This window comes from Rhinatrema bivittatum, chromosome 5, assembly GCF_901001135.1.
Source record: "Rhinatrema bivittatum chromosome 5, aRhiBiv1.1, whole genome shotgun sequence".
NCBI lineage: Eukaryota > Metazoa > Chordata > Amphibia > Gymnophiona > Rhinatrematidae > Rhinatrema > Rhinatrema bivittatum.
The window spans coordinates 53,556,903-53,579,616 of NC_042619.1; the positions used below are offsets into that span (position 1 = coordinate 53,556,903).

Consider the following 22,714-nt stretch of genomic DNA (forward strand, 5'->3'; position numbering starts at 1 on the left):
GAATCACAGAGCTGCTTCTGCATCATGTGTGAGGCTATATTCATGGACATTTGCTTCTAATTTTGGACATATGTTGTCTTTCTACTTCTGTTTAGGTACTGTGCATTCTTCCTTCAAATCAAAAGGATTGTTACGATGCAATTAAAAAGTTCCTGAGTTTTGATCGACCTATCCCAAGCCAGTGTATCACAATCCGTACTTTGAGCCGACAGCAGATGCTGATGAGTGTTGCCACAAAAATCGCAATGCAGATTATCTGTAAAATCGGAGGAGAGTTGTGGGCAGTAGAAATCCCTGTAAGTAATTCCATTTAGGTTTATTTATTTACATTGCATTCCGAAATAATTCATACCTCTTCGCTTTTTCTACATTTTGCTACGTTACAGCCTTATTCGAAAATGGATAATATGTATTTTTTTTCTCTCCTCAATCTACACACAATACCCCATAATGACAAAGCAAAAGCAAGTTTGTAGAAATTTGTGCAAATTAATTAAAAAGAAAACTGAAATAGCACATATACAATAAGCATTAAGACCCTTTTCTCAGTACTTTGTTGAAGCACCTTTTGCAGCGATTACAGCCTCAAGTCTGCTTGGGTATGACACTAAATCTTGGCACACTTGGATTTGGGGATTTTCTCCCATTCTTCTCTGCAGATCCTCTCAAGCTCTGTCAGGAGGGATGAAGAGTGTTGATGCACAGTTAATTTTAGGTCTCTCCAAGGATGTTTGACAGGTCCAACTCCAGGCTCTGCCTGGGCCACTCAAGGACATTCACAGACTTGTGCTGAAGCCATGCTCGCATTGTCTTGGCTATGTGCTTAGGGTTGTTGTCCTGTTGGAAGGTGAATCGTCGTCCCAGTCTGATTTTCATCAAGGATGTTGCTGTACTTTGCTCCGTTCATCTTTCCCTCGATCATGACTAGTTTCCCAGTTTCTACAGCTGAAAAACATCCCCACAGCATGATGCTGCCACCACCATGCTCCACCATAGAGATGGTTTTTGGTAGATGATGAGCGGTGCCTTGTTTCCTCCAGAGATGACGCTTGGCGTTCAGGCCAAAGAGTTCAGTCTTGGTTTCATCAGACCAGAGAATTTATTTATTTATTTTTATTTAAAATCTTTTCTATACCGTCGTTAAGCTAGATGCTGTCACAACGGTTCACAATAAGGCACATAAATTAATGTTGCTTAATGTATTAAATTCTATTAACTAAACAGGTGCCATCAAAATACGGTAACATAGTTTCATAATAAATACTGATTGGTGGGTGTGATAAATCATGTCCATTCTTATCTGTATCAGCTGTAAAAATGAATTAATTATATCTCATCCTTTGGTGTTGAAACTAAGATATAAAATAAAATACACACCTGTTGAATAAGGTGATGTTGTGTGGGTGTTCTATTGACCGCATCCTACACTTCCCTGGATTCTACTCTCCATTCTCTTTGTGATATGCTTGCTTAAATACACACTAGACCCCTCCAACTCTTACAGAATGCCGCCGCTCGGATATTGACAAACACAAAGAAAAGAGATCACATCACCCCCACACTTATTCAATTACACTGGCTCCCTATACAGTCACGAATTCTTTATAAAACTCTCTCGATCATACACAAGAGTCTAATTAACTCCAACCTCAACTGGATTAACCCCCCCTTCTTACCCCGTACTTCCAAGAGACCCACCCGTCTTGCACTCCAAGGAACACTCCATGCCCAATCTATCAAACCTTTTAAACTCTCCTCCACCATGAACAGAGCTTTTTCCCTTGCCGGCCCAACCATATGGAACTCACTGCCACATGATATTCGCATTGAGACCTATACCCCAGCCTTCAAAAAGAAACTTAAAACTTGGCTCTTCCAGCAAGCTTACTCCATCTCACCCCCCATTACTTAACTGCCCCTTACTAATTGTTTATCTGATATCCTGGTATGAACGCCTTTTTGCCTGATGATTCTGTACTGTGCAATAATCTGTATATAGGTTCTGTTAGAGCTCAATCCCTTAGCATATACCCTTAGCATATACCCTTAGCATTTCCTCTTTGATGTTTGTATTTAATGTAAGAGCTCCTTCCAAAATAAATTTTTATTTTTTTTTTCTTTTTTATATGTTACCTAGCTACTATATTATCTGTTATTTGTAAGGGCTCCGCCCAATGGTTTTTTGTTCACTGTAAACCGATGCGATGTGCGAACGGACATCGGTATATAAGAAATGTTAAATAAATAAATAAATAAATAAATAGCCATGTTTTTAAACTTTTTCTGAATGTTTTGATGTCCCTTAGCAATCTGATTTCTAAAGGCATGGTGTTCCATATTATAGGTCCTGCTAAGGATAGAGCCCTTTCCCTTACTTGGGTTAGTCTTGCTGTTTTGACTGAAGGAATAGTTACTAATGCTTTGTTTGCTGATCTCAGGTTCCTGTGAGGGACGTGTACGCAAAGGGCTGTGTTCATCCATCCTGCTTTTTCGTTATGTATTAATTTATGTATGATACATAGTGTTTTGTATTGTATTCTTTGCTCAATGGGTAACCAGTGTAGTTCAGCTAGGGTTTCGGTGATATGGTCTCTTTTACTTTTACCAGTCAGAATTCTTGCAGCCATGTTTTGCAGTATCTGGAGTGGTCTTATCGTGGTGTATGGTAAACCCAGTAGAAGAGTATTACAATAGTCAATGCTCTGAGAGTCCTTAAGGGTATTACAATACTCTCATGCTCTGAGAGTCCTTAAAGTACCTTTTGGCAATCTCCAAGTGGCTGTCATGTGCCTTTTACTAAGGAGTGGCTTCAGTCTGGCCACTCTACCATAAAGGCCTGATTGGTGTAGTGCTGCAGAGATGGTTGTCTTTCTGGAAGTTTCTTGCATCTCCAAAGCGGAACTCTGGAGCTCTGTCAGAGTGACCATCTGGTTCTTGGCCACCTCCCTGACCAAGGCCCTTCTCCCCCAGTTGTGCAGTTTGGGCAGGCGGCCAGCTCTCGGAAGAGTCCTGGTGGTTTCAAACTTCTTCCATTTAAAAGTAATGGAGGCCACTGTGTTTTTTGGGACCTTTAATGCTGCAGCAATTTTTTTGATACCTTTCCCCAGATCTGTGCCTCAACACAATCTTGTCCCGGAGGTCTACAGACAAATCCTTCAAATTCAATGCTTTGATTATGCTCTCACATGCACTGTCAATTGTGGGACCTTATATTGACAGGTGTGTTCCTTTCCAAATCATGTCCAATCAATTGAATTTACAACAGGTGGACTCAGTCAAGTTGCAGAAACATCTCAAGGATGATCAATGGAAACAGGATGCAACTGAGCTTAACTTTGAGTGTTATAGCAAAGGGTCTGAATACTTATGTAAATGTGATATTTCAGTGTTTTTAATTTATTTGCACAAATTTCTACAAACCTGATTTCACTTTGTCATTGTGGGATACTGAGTGTAGATTGAGGAGGGAAAAATGCATATTGTCCATTTTAGAATAACGCTGTAATGTAACAAAATGTGGAAAAAAGTGAAGGGGTCTGAATACTTTCCGAATGTACTATATTTATTTAAAATATCTTATTTCCCTGTACGTACCCGGATCAGTCCAGACAGTGGGTTAAGCCTCTTGTACCGCAGATGGAGATAGAGAAAAACTAAAAGGGTATCCTATATCAGGACAGTGCTCACCCTGCATCCCTTCAGTATTTCTCTATCTTCAGCAGATGCAGATGGCAGGCCCTACGGCTCCCCTCTAGACAGCTAGATTGTTTGGGAAAGTCTACTTTCTCCCTCTTTCTGTCTTATTTGGATCAAGCAAGTACTTAATTTCTATTTTCAGTTTAAAAAAAAAATCTTAAAGTTTTCATTTCTGGTAGGGAGCAACAGTGTTTGCCCCTTGCTCTTACTGGGTGCCTAGGGGGGCTTTGCCCCTTGAGATCCTCAGCCTAGCACCCTACCCAGTGGTCTGCCTGGCTAGGGGTGAAACTGGTGGTCCAGTTCCTCCCCCGCACAGACCCAGAGACGAAGCATACCTCGGGTCTGCTGCAAAGAAGTTCATTCCTCTGCTCCTTCAAACTTACCAAGAAGTTAAAAAAAAAAAGATAATAATAACCCTTCGATCAGGGGAAAGAGCGAGTAGCTGAACGTTTCCTCTTCCCTGCTCTCAGCCAGGCACCAGTGATTCTTCCCGTCTCACACGCGGCAGATCTGCTCCTCCCCCTCTCTCCCTCTATGCCTTGATCGGCTTTTTGCCTCGCGTGTGGAGTTCCTGCCTCGCGGCTCTCCCGCGAGGGAGTATGTTCTCGGCGTTTGAACAGAGGGGAAGGCTCCTCTGTGCCGGAGAGATCAGCTGGTTGTTCCCGGCCCAGCAGACACACTGCAAGGACGGCCCCATTCCTGCAAACCGCGGGAACGGTGGATTTGTCTCCAAACCTCGCTGAGGAATCTGAGCCTGATGCGGGAAGGGACCCGGTTTTTCCTCACTCTCCCTCCCCCCCCCCCCCCCGATTTAAGCCCTGTGGACCCCCCAGATGCCAGCTCTGACCCCCTGCCCGCTGACACCCCCCCCCCCACCAGGAAAATCTCCAGGACTTTTTTCAGCTGATTTTGTTCTCCTTATGCATACGGCTTATGTTGCCAGCCTTCTACAGCAGGATGACCCCCCAGATCCTCAACTGCCTGCCTGCCCTCCTCCTGCCAAGGCCCCCAGATCGTCTGCAGTGCAGGGGCCCAGGACCCCAGACTCTCAAGGTGGTCCCAGGGGTCCCGGTCCCTCCGGCCCCACTGAGCCACCCGCTCAAATACCAGACCCCGACCCGGATGCCGATGTCCTCGCCCTGAATCCACCGATAGAGGGAGACAACCCCAGGGTATTGCGTCTCTTCCAGCTTGAAGAGCTGGACCTGTTTATACCCCATGTTCTGGCCGAATTGGGCTTAGATGCGCCTCCGGAGGACAACACATCTGCTGCAGCTCCTAGCAACCGTTGACCCGGTCCTCGCCGGCCTGAGGGCACCCTCATGCACCTTACCTTTTCATCCGATGCTAATGCAGTTACTGCTCCAGGAATGGGAGACACCGGAAGCCGGTTTGCACGTGGGAAAAGCCATGGACAATCTCTACCCTCTTCCAGACCCATGTCTGGAACTGCTCCGGATTATCAAGGTAGACGCCTCGGTCTCCGTTATCACGAAGCGCACTATTGTCCTGGTCGTGGGGGTGACTGCATTGAAAGGCCTTCAGGATCGCAAATTGGAGGTCTACCTCAAAAGAATCTTTGAAGTATTGGCGCTCTGGGTCCGGGCGACAGTCTGTAGCAGTCTCATACAGCGGGCAAGCCTTAGGTGGGTTCAACAGCTACTCAGCACCCAGGACCTCCCGTCTGCAGTGGCGGAACTGCTAGAAGCCGCAGTTGCATATGGAGCGGATGCTCTTTATGACCTCCTTCGGGTACAGGCCAGAGCCATGGTTTCGTCGGTGTCGGCCCGGCGCCTCATCTGGCTGCGTAATTGGGCGGCGGATTCCTCTTCTAAAGCACAGTTGGACACTCTCCCCTTCAAGGGTAAGTTGCTTTTTTGGGAGGACCTGGATCATCTTATCAAATCTCATGGGGACAATAAGATTCATAAGCTGCCGGAGGACCGCCCTCGGCAATCCAAATTCATTTTTCCTTCGCGCTCTCGGTTCAAGGGCCAGCGCAGGTACAATAGGCCGAGAGGGGCTGCCCAAAGGTCCACCTCCACTAGATCCCAGTCTTGGTCTCACTCCTTTCGTGGCCGATGGCCATTCCGAGATGCTAACCCTTCAGGTTCCACCTCGAAGTCCTTCCAATGAAATGAGGCCGGCCCATTCCTCCGCTCCCACCTTAGGTGGAAGTCTGTCCCTTTTTCTCGAGGAATGGGCCAACATCACGTCGGATCAGTGGGTCCTCGATGTGATTGCCAGTGGCTATGTGTTAGACTTTGCTCGGGAATTCCCCGACCACTTTTTGCGCCAGTTTAATTCTCTGAAGCATTCAGCGGTGTGCCAGACCCTGGACAGGCTACAGGAGCTGGGTGCCATAGTCCCTGTACCCCTGGAGGAACAGGGATCCAGCCAGTATTCCATCTACTTCATCGTTCCCAAAAAGGATAGCTCCTTCCGACCAATCCTGGACCTCAAAAGAGTCAACCGAACCCTCCGGGTGCCCCATTTTCAGATGGAGACTCTGCGAGCGGTCATAGCGGCAGTTCGCTCAGGCGAATTTCTGGCCTTTCTCGACTTGACAGAGGCTTACCTGCATATCCCAATCCGCCACGACCATCAGAAGTATCTCTGCTTCGCCATCCTGGGGCATCGCTTCCAGTTCCGAGCGCTTCCATTCGGCCTGGCCACTGCGCCGCGTACGTTCACCAAGGTCATGATAGTGGTGGTGGCCTCCCTTCATCGGGAGGGAGTCCTGGTCCACCCTTACCTGGACGACTGGCTCATCCGGGCCAAGTCGGAGAACCTGTGCACTGCAGGGTCTTGACATTTCTCTCCTCCCTCGGGTGGATTGTCAACTTCTCCAAGAGTCACCTCAAGCCCTCCCTGGTCCTAGAATTCCTGGGAGCCCGTTTCGACACCAGTGTGGGCAAAGTCCTGTTGTCCGAGCACCGAGCGCTCAAGCTCATGGACCAGGTACTAGGGATGTGCATTCGTTTAATTTGTTTCATACGTTTCCCATTACATGCCAATTAGATGTGCATTCGTTTCATATTACATGCTTGTATAGGAAACGTATGAAACGAATGCACATCCCTACCAGGTGTACAACATCTCTTATCTCTTTTGATACCCACGGCCTGGGACTATCTTCAGGTCCTGGGCTCCATGGCTTCCACCATAGATTTGGTTCCTTAGGCTTTTGCACATATGCGTCCTCTACAGAAAGCATTGCTGTCCTGCTGGAAGCCGGTCTCAGAGGAGTTCCAAAAACCCCTACCGCACTTAGACTCTACCATTGCCAGCATGCAGTGGTGGCTTTCACTCGCCCACCTCTTGAAAGGGGTGCCTTTGGAGACGCCCCAGTGGATCATTGTGACGACAGATGCCAGCCTCTCCGGCTTGGGGAGCAGTGTGTCAGAACCAGTCTACACAAGGACTGTGGTCTCCTGTGCAATCCCGATGGCACATCAATCGTCTGGAAGCCCGAGCTGTCCATCTGGCACTCAAGACGTTCTTGACCTTGCTCCATCACAAAGCCGTGCGGGTCCTCTCCGACAATGCCACCACAGTAGCTTAAATCAATCGCTAGGGTGGCACCAGGAGTCGTCTGGTGGGTCTGGAGGCCAGCAAGCTGCTCTCCTGGGCCGGAGAGACACCTGAGTCGTCTGGCAGCTTCCCACATTGCGGGGAAGGAGATTGTACAAGCGGACTTCCTCAGCCAACAACACCTAGACCCCAGAGAGTGGGAATTGTCCGAAGAGGCAATGAATCTTCTGGTGCGCAAGTGGGGGGGTTCCTCACCTGGACCTGATAGCTACCTTGAAAAACGCAAAGGCCCCCAGATTCTTCAGCCGCAGAAGGGAGCACTGCTCGGAAGGGGTGGATGCCCTGGTTCTTCCCTGGCCTCACGACGTTCTTCTCTACATGTTCCCACCTTGGCCTCTGGTGGGAAAGGTACTCCGAAGGATAGAACTCCACAAGGGGCCGGTCATTCTCGTAGCGCCAGAGTGGCCTTGAAGACCGTGGTTCGTGGATCTGGTGAACCTCGCAACAGACGGACCTCTTCGCCTCGGTCACCTCCTCAACCTGCTCCGCCAAGGGCCAGTATTTTTCGATCAGGCGGATCGCTTTTGTCTAGCGGCCTGGCTTTTGAGAGGCGGCGCCTAAGAAAGAAAGGGTATAAGGAGGAAGTTATCTCCACTCTCTTGCGGGCACGGAAGACTTCTACCTCTCTCGCTTAAGTCCGAGTATGGAAAATGTTTGAGAATGCGTGTGCAGAGTCTGGAGTCCCGGCACGCAAGGCTCCGGTGTCTCAGGTCCTTTCCTTCCTGCAGTCTGGTCTCTCCAAAGGTTTGTCTTTCAATTCTCTGCGGGTGCAGGTTTCGGCCCTCGGTTCCCTCCTAGGGCGTATCGATGGTTACGCTGTGGCGACCCATCCGGATGTCAATCGCTTCTTAAAGAGGCCAAACATTTAAACCCACTTGTCCGGCCTACTTGTCCATCTTGGAGCCTCAATTTGGTGCTTTGAGTCCTTTGCAAGGCGCCTTTTGAATCCCTCCAGCAGGCCACGCTTAAAGTCCTCACTCTTAAGACTGTATTTTTGGTCTCTATTTGCTCGGCCAGGAGAGTGTCCAAGCTCCAAGCCTTGTCTTGTAGGGAGCTCATCTCCGCTTTTCTGACTCAGGTGTTTCCCTCAAGTCAGTTCCATCCTTCTTCCAAAGGTCGTGTCTTCTTTTCACGTCAGTCAGTCAGTGGAGCTTCCTACCTTTTCTCCAGAAGACATTGCGAGCACGCCTGGCGGTGACCTCCGGCGTCTTGATGTGAAGAGAGTCCTACTCCAGTTCTTACAGGTTACAAACGAATTTCACATTTCTGATCATCTCTTTTTCTTATGGAGCAGCCCAAATAGAGGTAATAAGGCCTCTAAGGCTACCATTGCTCGCTGGCTGAAGGAGGCCATTGCGTCGGCTTATATCTGTCGTGGGCGGTCGGTTCCGGAGGGCTTAAAGGCCCATTCTTTGCGTGCACAATCTACTTCTTGAGTGGAGAGTCAGTCGGTCTCTCCACAAGAAATCTGCAGGGCAGCTACTTGGAAGTCTCTGCATACTTTTGCTCGTCATTATCGCCTCGACGTCCAGGCGCCAGTGTTTGGTTCCTTTGGTTGGCAGTTCCTGAGATGGTTTTCAGGGGTGATGAGTCAGATAAACTGAACGAAATCACTGTGAACCTGGAAGATGTAGTAGGCGAGATTGACAAACTAAAGAGTGGCAAATCACCTGGACTGGATGGTATGCATCCTAGGGTACTGAAGGAACTAAAAAATGAAATTTCTGATCTATTAGTTAAAATTTGTAACCTATCATTAAAATCATCCATTGTACCTGAAGACTGGAGGGTGGCCAATGTAACCCCAATATTTAAAAAAGGCACCAGGGGCAATCCGGGTAACTAGACCAGTGAGCCTGACTTCAGTGCCAGGAAACATAGTGGAAACTGTTCTCAAGATCAAAATCGTAGAGCATATAGAAAGACATGGTTTAATAGAACACAGTCAACATGGATTTACCCAAGGGAAGTCTTGCCTAACAAATCTGCTTCATTTTTTTGAAGGGGTTAATAAACATGTGGAAAAAGGTGAACCGGTGGATGTAGTGTATTTAGATTTTCAGAAGGCATTTGACAAAGTTCCTCATGAGAGGCTTCTAAGAAAACTAAAAAGTCATGGGATAGGAGGCGATGTCCTTTCGTGGATTACAAACTGTTTAAAAGACAAGAAACAGAGGGTAGGATTAAATGGTCAATTTTCTCAGTGGAAAAGGGTAAACAGTAGAGTGCCTCAGGGATCTATACTTGGACCAGTGCTTTTCAATATATATATAAATGATCTGGAAAGGAATACGACGAGTGAGGTTATCAAATTTGCGGATGATACAAAATTATTCTGAGTAGTTAAATCACAAGCGGAGTATGATACATTACAGGATGACCTTGCAAGACTGGAAGATTGGGCATCCAAATGGCAGATGAAATTTAATGTGGACAAGTGCAAGGTGTTGCATATAGGGAAAAATAACCCTTGCTGTAGTTACACGATGTTAGGTTCCATATTAGGAGTTACCAACCAGGAAAAAGATCTAGGCATCATAGTGGATAATACTTTAAAATCGTCGGCTCAGTGTGCTGCAGCAGTCAAAAAAGCAAACAGAGTGTTAGGAATTATTAGGAAGGGAATCTACCTTATAAATGGGCTCTGACCGACGGCCCGCAAATGCGCAGTAGAGAGCAGCTCTACCGCGCATGCGCGGGCGAGTACGTCGGTCAGAGCCGAGCGTGCCCGAAAAAAAAAAAATGGCGCTGGGGCCGCAGGAGCAGCGGCGGTGAGAAGCAGGAGCGGCGGCGAGAAGCAGAAGCGGCGGCGGCGAGAAGCAGGAGTGGGAGGAGCAGTAGCGGCGCCGCGCGTGCGGGAGGGACCCCCCGGAGATCTTCTGTCTGCCGGTTGTGGATGATGTGAAAGGGGAGGGGATTGAGAGAGGGGGAGTGACTGAGGAGAGGGAGGAGAGAGTGAGGGGAAGGGGAGGGGGGAGGAGAGAGAGAGAGGGGAGGAGAGAGAGAAGGGGGGAGGAAGGGGAGAGGGAGGAGGAAGGGGAGAGGGAGGAGGGGGAAGGAAGGGGAGAGGGGGAGGGAGAATAGAGGGAGAGGGGGAGGGAGAATAGAGGGGGGGGAGGAAGAGGAGAGGGAGGGAGAATAGAGGGGGGAAGGGGAGAGGGAGGGAGGGAGACTAGAGGGAGGAGGGAGAATGAGGGGGAGGGAGTGGGAAGGAAATGGACCGAAAATTTTTTTTTAAATGTAGCCCGTTGTTACGGGCTTAACGGCTAGTGGTTAATAAAACGGAAAATGTCATAATGCCTCTATATCGCTCCATGGTGAGACTGCACCTTGAATACTGTGTACAATTCTGGTCGCCGCATCTCAAAAAAAATATAGTTGCGATGGAGAAGCTACAGAGAAGAGCAACCAAAATGATAAAGGGGATGGAACAGCTCCCCTATGAGGAAAGGCTGAAGAGGTTAGGGCTGTTCAGCTTGGAGAAGAGACAGCTGAGGGGGGATATGATAGAGGTCTTTAAGATCATGAGAGGTCTTGAACGAGTAGATATGAATCGGTTATTTACACTTTCGAATAATAGAAGGACTAGGGGGCATTCCATGAAGTTAGCAAGTAACACATTTAAGACTAATCAGAGAAAATTCTTTTTCACTCAACGCACAATAAAGCTCTGGAATTTGTTGCCAGAGGATATGGTTAGTGCAGTTAGTGTAGCTGGGTTCAAAAAAGGTTTGGATAAGTTCTTGGAGGAGAAGTCCATTAATGGCTATTAATCAAGTTTACTTAGGGAATAGCCACTGCTATTAATTGGTGAATCTAGTGAAGAGCCACCTACTTCTGTCCAATCACTGGAGTGTTTAGGGGCTCGTTTCAGCACCAGGATTGGCAAGGTGTTTCTTACAGCGGACAGGGTGATGAAACTGTAGAGCCAGGTTCGCCACTTGTTGCAGCTCTCGGTGCCCAGGGTTTGGGATTATTTGCAGGTCCTAAATTCTATGGCATCTGTGCTAGGTCTAGTTTCCTGGGTTTTCGCTCATATGCAGCCCCTTCAGATGGGCACTCCTATCCCACTGGAACCTGTTATCGGAGGAGTTTCAGATTCCGCTTCCACTCAGAGAGGAATCCAGGTCCAGTCTTTTGTGATGTCTTTCTCAAGCCAATCTAGAATGAGGAGTGGAGTTGGAAGTCCCAGTCTGAGTGATAGTGACCACCAATGCCATCCTTTCAGGTTGGGGAGCCTTGTGTCAGAGAGAGACGGTGCAAGGCCAGTGGTCAAAGGAGGAGGTGTTATGGTCTTACAAATCAGTTAGAAACGAGAGTGGTTCACTTTGCATTGCTTTCATTTTGGCCATAGTTGTAGGGGCGAACGGTGCATGTCTTATTGCACAATGCAACGACAGTGGCTTACACTGACCACCGGTAGGGGGGGGGGGGTGTGGAACCGGCGGAACCAAGAGTCAAATAGTTTCTCAGGAGGTTCAAGAGCTGTTTCACTGGGTAGAACAACACCTGGTGGTTTTGGCAGCATCTCACATAGCCAGGGTGAACATGTTCTGGTGGACTTTCTCATTCGGCAAAGGCTAGACCCCGGAGAATAGGAGCTGGCAGAGGAAGCGATGCTCCTCATTCAGGCCAGGTGGGGCATACCCCACATGGATTTGATGGTGTCAAGCTGGAATGCCAAGGCACCCTGACTTTTCAGTCGCAGCCTGGAGAATAGATAAGAGGGAATCAACGCTCTGATTCTACCATGGTCTTCGGGGATCCATGTTTCCTCCATGGCCCTTAGTGGGAAGAGTGTTAGGTCAAATAGAGAGACACCCAGGTAAAGTGATTCTCGTTGCTCCGGAATGACCATGTCAACCGTGATTCATGGATGAATGTTAAGAGTGGAGAGTATTCGAGACATGGTGTCTTGAGCAGGGTGTGCAGCCTACTCAAGCTTCAGTTTTGCATATTTTGACATTTTTGGATCAGGAGTCTGGTGAAGGGTCTAGCTTTTAATTCCCTTCAAGTGCAGGTGGCAGCCTAGGCTATCGTCACGGTAAGGTGCAGGGAGTATCCCTGACTTCACATCCAGACGTAGTTCGTTTTTTTTGTGGGGTGACACATTTGCATCCTCTGGTGAAGAAGATCTTAATCTGGTTCTGCATGTTCTGTGTGAAACCCCATTTGAACTATTGAAGAGAGCTTCTCTAAAAAATGTAACTCTGAAAGTAGTCTTTTTGGTGACTATTTGTTTGGCCAGAAGGATTTCAGAACTTCAGGCGTTATCCTCTAGACTAGAGACATGTTTCTACAGCTTACAGAGACAGGCATGTCATTGCACATGGTGTTGTCCTTTCTGCCAAAAGTTTTATCTACTTTTCATCTCAGTCTAGAAAGTGGAGCTTCCCGCTTTTCAAAATTTGTATTAGTCTATGCTGCATGCCAAGGAACTTAATTTGTTGGATGTGCATCTGGCATTGTTGAGGTATGTCAAGGATACCAACAGTTTTTGGAGATTGGATCACCTCTTCATGCTTTGGAATAGACCAAGGAAGGAGAGTAAGTCTTCCAAGGCTAGCATTGCATGGTGGCTGAAGGAAACAATTGGATTGGCTTACATTTGCAGGGGTCAACTGGTGCCTGAGGGTCTTTGGGCTCACTCGACTCGGGCACAGACAACCTCGTGGGCTGAGTGTTAGCTGGGTTCTCCGCAGAAAATCTGTTGGGCGGCTACTTAGAAGTCACTACTCACTTTCGCCAGACATTACCAGCTGGATATCCAGGTACTAGACTTGGTGGGGTTTGGGGAGAGTGTTACTGCGAGCGGGGCTGTCACGCTCCTGCCAGTTTAGGGGAACTTGGGTACATCCCAGGCATCTGGACTGATCTGGGGTATGAATAGGAAAGGAAAATTGGTTCTTACCTGCTAATTTTCATTCCTGGAATACAACAGATCAGTCCAGAACCCCACCTGATCTGAAAAGTCTGTTCTTGCTTTTAGTATGTAAATAGTGCACAGTAGGTTGCTGGTTGGAAGGTTTAATTATCCATGTTTGTCCAAACGGAGCTCTGGTGGATGCCTCTACCTCTCTCCTGCTCATTTTAAGAGAGGGATAGAGGGTTTTCAGTTATTGTTTATTGTTAATATCATCTTGGCTTGGGTACAGGTCATGCTGAGGGACTGCAGGTGGCACACTAGGTTAAGTAGCAGTGTTAGTAAAGCTTTTCTTTTCTATCTCCATCTGCTGGCAGGGAGACAGAACCCAAGTACCTGGACTGATCTGTGGTTTTCCAGGAACGAAAATTAGAAGGTAAGAAACAAATTTTTTTTCCCGCACATAAAACACTGTTTTACCCTGCAGAAATCCATTTGAAAATGACCCTCTCTATGTCTAATTTATTTATTTACAAGCCGTTAAGCCCGTTAAAACGGGCTACATTACATTTTTTTTCAGTCCATTTTCTAACACAGCACCCTTCTACACTTTTTCTCCCTCTCTTCCCCTTCCCCTCGTTCACTCCTCCCCTTTCCTCCACTCAGTCTTACTCACCCTCTGTCTCCCACTGCCTCCTTCCCCTCACTCTCACCTCCCTCCCCTTCCCTCAGGCACTCCCACCTCTCTCCCCTTCCCTCAGTCACTCCCCACCCTCTCTCAATCCCATCCCCTCCCCCTCATGCCTCCTCTACTCCCTTTTTCTCTGCTCCACAACTTCTTACCCTTCCACTTACTCACATCCCTGTCTCTCACCTCTCCCTCATTCTCCCTCTCCCCCTTCCACTTACTGACATCCCTGTCTCTCACCTCTCCCTCATTCTCCCTCTCCCCTCACTCTTCCCACCCCCTACCTCCCTCCCACACACTCACCCACTCCTCCCTCCCTCCCACTCAGTCCTCCCCCTCACTCAATCCCTCCCTCCCTCCCCCTCACTCAGTCCCTCCCACTCAGTCACTCCCTCCCCCCTCCCTCGCTACTGGCCCCCGCTGCCACCCGACGCTGCCGCCGTTGCTGCCACCCTGCCACTCGACGCCGCCATATTTTTTTTCTGACGCTGGCTGAGACCGACGTGCTCGCCCGCACATGCGCGGTAGAGCTGGTCTCTACTGCGCATTTGCGGCACGTCGGTCAACCTTCATTTATTAGGTTGATTTTGACTGTATTATCCACTTTTTCAGAAGCCACTCAAAACAATTGCAATAAAAATTGTTATGTACATAAACAACTTATATACCACCCTCATTCCTTGTTCACACATCCAAACCCAGTCCACCAAACCTAACCTCAATAAGTCTTCCCTATCAATTTTCCCTTCCAGCCCATAAACCCATGCAGCTCTAACAAAACAGAGCATGGTCCTCCTGTGGGATTTCTGTGCAAAAAAATGTTAAATTCTGCGCACACAAATTTAAAGTTCTGCATACTTTATATTGGTCAAAATAACACAATATACATGACATTTTAAATTAATACAGAAAAAAGGTATTACTTAAAGATACAGAATTTTAAATATTTTGAGTAGAAATTCCCTGAGAGTTCCTTTCACTCTCTCTCCCTACTTCCCTGGCTACTTTGCCCTCTCAGGCTGCAACTTCTCCACCTGCCAGTATCTCTCCCCTCCACCTCTAGGCTCAACCCCTTCTACTCTATCTCCACTCCCAGAGTTTGACCCCTTCTCAGTACTGCCCCTCACACAGGCTCCCTCTGGCCCCCTCTCTCACACACACATGCTCACTCTCTCTAGTGCACATACACACCCCCTCATATAGGATCCCTCTCTCTCACGCACACACATCCCCACATACAGAGTCCCTCTCTCTCGCACACACACATCCTCTCAGAGTCCCTGTCTCTCGCACACACACATCCCCTCATACAGGGTCCCTCTCTCGCACATACACATCCCCTCAAACAGGATCCCTCTGTCTCGCACATTCACATCCTTCATAAAGGGTCCCTCTCTCTTGCATACGCACCCACATAGGCTCCCTTTCTCTCTTACTCATACACCCTCACACAGGCTACCTATTTCTCTCTCACAGACCCCTTCATACAGGTTCTCTCTCACACATGCACAATCCCTTTACACAGGCTTACTCCCTCACAAACAAACAAGCACCCTCACAAACATACAATCCCTTTTTCATACACAGCAGCTCCCAGTCTCTCACGCACATACACATTCCTTCACAATCTCCTCACATAGGCTCCCTCTCTATGGCACCCACACTCAAGCAGCACCCCCCCCCCCTCCCCGGCTCACCCTCATATCCCTCTCCCTGCTCTCTTTCACACACCCCTGCTCATCCCCTCTGGTCTCTCTCACACCCCCTGCTCTCTCTCACCCCCAGTTCACCCTCCTTTCTCTCTCTCACACCCTCTCTGCCCTCTCTCACACACCCCCTGTTCACGCCCCCCCCCCCCCCCCCCCCGCTCTCTCACACCTCCTACCCCCTGCTCTCTCGCTCAACCCCCTTTGTTCTCTCTCAACCCCCCCCCACTGGGGCCTTCATCTTTGCCACGAGCAGGACGTATTCCACTTGTGGTATGCCGAGGCCTTCATCTTCACCATGAGAGGTGTGCGCTCCGCTCGTGGCACGCCAGGGTCTCCTCTGCTATTTTCTGTGCAGATTTTGGCAATTCAGCGCAAATTCTGCACTCCGCAGCACATAATTCCCCCAGGACTAATTTCCAGTACAGATGGGAATCTTTAGTTACTTAACCAGTCAAAAAAGCTTGGTCAAACTGTGAGTTGAGTGATGTGTTTTGCTGAAATAATCTTTTTTTTGCCCAGTTGCTTGTCACAGGACACAAGTAGCACATTTAAGACTAATCGGAGAAAATTCTTTTTCACTCAACGTACAATAAATCTCTGGAATTTGTTGCCAGAGGGTGTGATTAGTGCGGTTAGTGTAGCTGGGTTCAAAAAAGGTTTGGATAAGTTCTTGGAGGAGAAGTCCATTAACTGCTATTATTCAAGTTTACTTAGGGAATAGCCACTGCTATTAATTGCATCAGTAGCAAGGGATCTTCTTAGTGTTTGGGTAATTGCCAGGTTCTTGTGGCCTGGTTTGGCCTCTAATGGAAACAGGATGCTGGGCTTGATGGACCCTTGGTGTGACCCAGCATGGCAATTTCTTATGTTCTTAAATTGATTACTTACTTCCATAAAAGATTTAGCAATCATTTTGATTACTCAGAAGAATATGAAATGCTTCATGCTGGATTTTAACCTGGCATTTACGTGTTTTGTTTCACAGCTGAAATCACTGTTGTTAGTTGGCATTGATGTCAACAAAGATGCACTGAATAAGGGGCAGTCAATAGTTGGATTTGTATCCAGCATCAATGCCAAAATGACAAGGTAAGCCATTCATTACAATCTCTGGCAAATCAGTTTTTCTGCATATTTCTCTGATTTTACTCTCTCTTACTATTTACTCATTTACTTCTCCTTTGATTCATGCCTGGACATTGTCACTTTTACTGATATAGAATTCTCCATATAGACAATCTAAAATACCTTCCATCACAATGATAAACCTTCCTATTCAAAATCTAGGCTAAACATTGACTTTTTTTCCACTCAGATGTGTAATGAGAAAGGAATTTGCATCAAAGTTGTAAATTCAAGATTAAATTGCATAATGAAAGGTAAATGATTAATATCTACCATCTCACTGTGTTAGAACTTCTTCAGCCATCTGGTCTTCTTCCAAAGATGAGGCCTCTTTTAAGCAGAGGCTTAGCTGTTCATGTTATCCAAGGGGAGCCCCCAGTCACGTCATCTGAAGGTGGCCCACTTCCTGATCATATCACTGGGGAACAGCCCCCTCCGCCCAAGGTGCTCATTAGCCCCATGACAATCCAGGTCATGTCAAGGCCTTTTCTCACAGGACAAGCAGGATGGTAGTCCTCACATGGGTGACATCATCAGGATGGAGCCCAATCACGGAACACTTTTGTCAAAGTTTCCAGAACTTTGACTGGCACCTACTGGGCATACCCAGCATAACATCAACCCTGTAGCCAGCAGGGATTCCCCCTTCAGTCTTCTTTTTTCTGCGCAGCAGTAGCCACGTGGGTTAAGGAACTCTTCAGAGATTCCTGACAGGAATTTTCCTCACGGAACTTTGTTAAAAAATTTCAAAACATGTTATCCTACAGGGGTCTCCTTATCGATTACTTTGCTCTGCGGTTGAACGATAAGTTTTTGCGGGTTTGCAGTAGATTCCCGTCGGGTTTTTCCATCGGGGCCTACTGGCCATTGACCACACCACAAATAAATTTTGTCAAAGCCATGGTGTCTGTTTTCTGTCTGTCCCCCGACTGCACTCGAACAATGTCCATCACTGACCCTCACACGGTCTGTGTCATGTGCTTAGGGTCCAGCCACGATGTCCTTACTTGCACCAGATGTGCCCAAATGACACCAAAGGTTCACAAGGCTCAGCTCGATAAGATGGGTCTTCTCTTTCGGCCAAAAACCGATAGCTACGTCGTCTGAATCAGTGCCGGTGGACCCTCCGGTTACGCCAATGCTACCTTCCACTCCGGAACCGGGTATTCATGCCCCAGATTTCCGTGAGGAATTGGATCGGATGATCCAAGAAGCCATCGGCAAAGCACTCCAGGGCTTCCAACTTCCATCGATACCAGTACCGGTTCCTCCTCTGTTCACCGACCCGATACCCATGGCACTTGCACCGCTATTGGTTAGAATGGACAAGTTTTTGATACGCTAATCTCCTTATTCTCCTAGGGACAAGCAGGATGGTAGCCCTCGCACATGGTTGACATCATCAGATGGAGCCCGGTACGGAAAACTTACATCAAAGTTTCTAGAAATTTTACTGGCACACTGAGCACGCCCAGCATGCCACTGTCCATGAGTTCATCTGGGGTCCCTCTTCAGTCTCTTCTTTTCCACAGAGATATCGTCTTGCAGTTGTGGAGCTCTGCTCTTTCTTGCATATTTTTTCAAGTATTCCCGGTCAGTTCTGACTGTTCCTGCGCTGGGTCCCTCTTCTCCCACAGCAGCACAGTATGTTTTTTTCCCCTTCTGTGCGGTCAATTCCCGGTGGTTTCCCTCGATCAGTTTCGCTGTCATCGACCGCTCACCAGATCTTTTTCATAATGGCATCGTCAGGTTTTTGGCCCTCAACGGATCCGCATGATGTTTGCATCCTCTGCCTGGAGGCATCGCACGACATCAGAGGGTGTTTTGCGACCAGATGACCCCCAAAGGCTGTCGCACTTGTCTGGACAAGATTGGAGAAGCTCTTCGGTTCTAAGAAATTTTAACCCTCGACTCTGGCATCAGGCCGCATCAACTCTGAAAGGCCATGGAGAGCCAATGGGCACTGAGCCTTCACTGTCCACTCCATTACCGGGGCCCTTTAAGGAGAAAGGAGCTGGGGATTGGCAGTCATCAGTGTCTTCCCGCTCCAGGACATCGGGATCGTCTCCATCATTCTCAGCACTGGGGAAAGACTGGGCCGAGCATTGAGGGAAGTCCCGAAAGCATTGTCACCAGTCGCTGTCCTTGCATGGCACCAGACTCAGGTCGGCACCAATGCCCGCTTTGATGCTTCTATAATGACCCCACAGAGAGGAAGCATCGACCTCCATCAAACCCGGAAGTCCCACTGATGCCAGTGCAGGGCACTGATCTCCCTTAGGGCTCCAAGGGTGCAACTGCTGGTGGTCCGAGCCCTACAGGGCATCGAGCTGCCGGACCCACCGATGCTTCCACCGGTGCCGGAGCCTGCGCCCTCCATGTTAGCATCGCTGCTGGAGTGTCTCAGTGTCCTCCTCAGCATCCTGCCTATGCAGCCACTGTCTGTTCATAGGCAGGATGCCGAGGAAAACATGAGACTCGGTTCCCGGGGTCCCTCTATATCCCAACGGCCACTGTTGCCTCCTCCCTCTGGTGCGATTCCCATCATGGGTTCTGAGGAGGAGGATGAACCGGCGCAGCCCGCGGCACTGTCGAGGTCCCTGGTACCACGACCGGCATTACCTGATCCAGTTCCCGGTCCCTCGGGGGTTTCGATACCCTCGGTGCACAAGCCAAGGGGCCTGCATAGGGGTCCTCCATTGGTATCTTTGGGTGATCTTAGTGAGGAAGACTCCCCTTATGACCCGTATGGAGATGATACCTCCGAGTCTTCCTCGGATGGCTCAGGGGATCTTTCCACAGAGCCATCCCCTCCAGAGGAGTGGCACCGGTCTCTGCTCGAGGATCTGACATTTGCGGGCTTTGTCCATGCCATGGCAGAGGCCATTCTGTTTCAGCTTCTGATGGAAGAGGATGTCAGGCACAAAATGCTGTTCCCTTCCACGACATCTTTAAGGAATTGCTCCTTAGGATTTGGGAACACCCTATATCCATACCTCCGGTTAGCTGGAAGGCTGATGCAGTCTATTTGGTTCAACACGCCTTGGAGTTTGAAAGACGCCAACTCCCATATCAGTCAGTTGTGGTTGAGTAGGCCCTAAAAAAGGCCAAGTGTTCCCGGACCCGCACCTCAGCCCGTCCAGGTCAGGAGCACAGAGCATTGGATGCATTAGGTAGGAAGGTATTCCAGGGCACCATGTTAATCACCCGCATCACTTCATATCAACTGTACATGACACAGTACTCTAGGAACCTATGGAAGCAGGTCCAGGAGTTACCTGAGTGTCTATCTCAACAGCAACAAGCATTGCTGGACAATTGCTAAGCCTTGGCACTTGTCCAACAAAGCTTGGAATATGGCAAATAGTGCCCACAGGATGGCCTGGCTTTGAGCCTCCGATCTCCGGCCAGAGGTCCGGGAGAAGCTCGCGGACCTGCCATGCATTGGCAAGAACCTTTTTGGTGATAAAGTACGGGATGCTGTGGTTCAGTTGAAAGATCACTATGAGACCTTTCAGCATCTTTCAGCCAGTACATCAGACGTGCCATCCTCTGCCAGAAAATCCTTACCGCAGGGTTCACGAAGGTCTTTTTATTATCAGAGGAAATATTATCCTCCTTCCTCTCGTGGCTATTCTCAACATGTGGGCTGTAGTGGCCACCCTAGACAACAGCGGACCCCCAAGGCCCAGCCAGCACCTCAGCCGAGCCCATTTGTGAGGGAGCATAAGCCAGTCGCCCACATCCTTGGTGTCAGGCCTTCCGGTTGTGGGCTGGCTGCAGTTCTTCGTGGACTGCTGGCCCGATATCTCCTCTGATCGGTGGGTTCTGAACATCGTTCTTCGAGGATATCAGCTGAACTTTCTGAGCGTGCCCAGGGACTCTCCAAGTATCCTCCTGGGGTCAGTCCTTGCATCAGGTAATACTCTTGACGGCGCTCTCCACCCTCGTAACAGCAGGGCTGGCAAACCCGTTCTGCATCAGCAAGAGTGAGGATTCTGTTCTTGCTATTTCCTGATTCCAACGAGAACAGGGAGACTCCATCCTATTTTGGACCTGAGAGCCTTGAACAGGTTTCTAAAAAGAGAAAAGTCCAAGATGATCTTTTTGGATACCCTGATTTCCCTCCTACAAAGAGGGGACTGGCTTTGCTCCCTCGATCTCAAGGATGCCTACGCCCAAATTGAGATCTTCCCCAATCACATCAAGTATCTTCGGTTCCTCGTGGGCAACAAGCATTTCCAGTACAGGATGCTGCTGTTCGCCTTGCCTCGTTCCCCCAAGCCTTCACCAAGCGCTTGGCAACAGGTATCTGGGGGTACAAGTGTTTCTCTAGTTAGACGACTGGCTGGTCAAAAGTACTATCCAGCAGGGAGCAATTTGGTCCCTGCACCTGACCATTTGGGTTTTAGAGTCCCTTGGGTTTGTTATCAACTACCCGAAGTCCCATCTGACCCTGTCATCTCAGTTGAGTTTCATCGGTGCCAGGTTAGACAAGGCTCAGGCCAGAGCCTATTTTCCTTGCAATCGAGCGCTTGCACTGGTGCCTCTTGCAGGTCTGCTTCACCAGAGCCGGTACATTTTGGCCCGCCTCATACTCCGTCTTCTGGGTCACATAGCAGGCATGGTCCATGTCACACCCATGGCTCACTTGCATATGCGCAAAGCCCAGTGGACTCTGCGGTCCCAGTGGCAGCAGGCCATCCAGAGCTTCCATGTGCGAATTTGCAATACTCCCTCTCCAGTCCTCCTTGTCCTGGTGGGAGAGCTTGCCCAATTTGGAGCAGGGGGGTCCCCTTCCAGCTCCCCCTCCCCAGGTTATGCTCACTACGGATGTGTCGACCCTAGGATGGGGAGCCCAAATGGAAGGCCTCCACATGCAGGGAGGTGTGGTCTGCTCAGAAAGCACAGTGCCAGATTAACTTCCTGGAGCTTTGAGTGATCCACCACGTGTTGTGGATGTTCCAGGACCACTTATCCAACAGAATGGTCCTAATCCAGACTGACAACCAAGTGACAATGTAGTACATCAACAAACTGGGAGGTAAGCAGTCGTTCCTCCTGTACCAGAAAGCGGTTCGGATTTGGTCTTTGGCTCGGTCTCAGGGCATACTGCTCTGAGCTGTGTACCTTGCAGGGACGAAAAATGTGGTGGTGGACCCGCTGAGTTGAGAGGTCCCTGAATCCGGCAGTGGCAGACCAGATCTTCCACCTTTGGGGAACTCTAGACATGGATCTCTTCACCTCCCCCTGCAACAGCAAGGTGAAAAACTTCTGCGCCCTGTACAGGAAGGATGGCAAACCAGCTTCAGGTGCCTTTGCCAACCTTTGGGGCAGGGGTGTCTGTATGCATCTCTGCTTCCTTTGATGCTAAAGACTCTTCTGAAGCTCCGGCAGGACAGGGGAACCACGATCCTCATAGCCCCTCATTGGCCGAGGCAAATCTGGTTACCACTTCTGCGAGATCTCTCGATCAGGAACCCGATTGTTCTGGGGACGTCCCCCACCCTCGTCACGCAGAATCAGGGCAGGCTGCGCCATCCCAACCTCTGGGCTTGTCTCTCAATAGCCTGGATGTTAAGAGGCTAATTCTGCAGCCACTTGATTTGTCCAGCAATGTGTCTCAGGTCCTGGTAGCTTCCAGGAAGCCTTCAACTAGGAAGTCTTATGGCCTGAAGTGGAGGAGATTTGCTATGTGGTGTGAGCGTCATGGCTTGGACCCATTTTCCTGCTCCACCTCAAAACTGCTGGTTTACCTTCTACACCGTTTGGATGCTGGCTTGAAGACCAACTCCGTCAGGGTACACCTGAGTGCCATCGGGGCTTACCACCACAGTGTGGACAGCTCACCCATCTCTGTGCAACCCTTAGTAGGGTTCTTTATGCAGGGCTTGCTTCAGTTGAAACCTTCCCTGCAGCCTCCTACAGTGTCCTGGGACCTCATTGTAGTATTGTCCCAGCTCATGAAGACTCCTTTTGAGCCACTGCGCTCCTGTGACCTGAAATACCTGACCTGGAAGGTCATGTTTTTGGTCGCGG

General features: G+C 49.0%; 1 protein-coding gene across 3 annotated transcripts in view; it reads left to right on the forward strand.

Annotated features, from left to right (window-relative positions):
- Positions 1–22,714, forward strand: part of PIWIL4 (piwi like RNA-mediated gene silencing 4) — a 379,756-nt gene that overhangs the window by 240,898 nt on the left and 116,144 nt on the right. For all 3 annotated transcript variants that reach the window (XM_029602363.1, XM_029602364.1, XM_029602365.1), the window contains 2 exons: positions 96–296; positions 16,536–16,639. In XM_029602363.1, the coding sequence (XP_029458223.1) occupies positions 96–296; positions 16,536–16,639 (305 nt within the window). The remainder of the gene's footprint in view (positions 1–95; positions 297–16,535; positions 16,640–22,714) is intronic.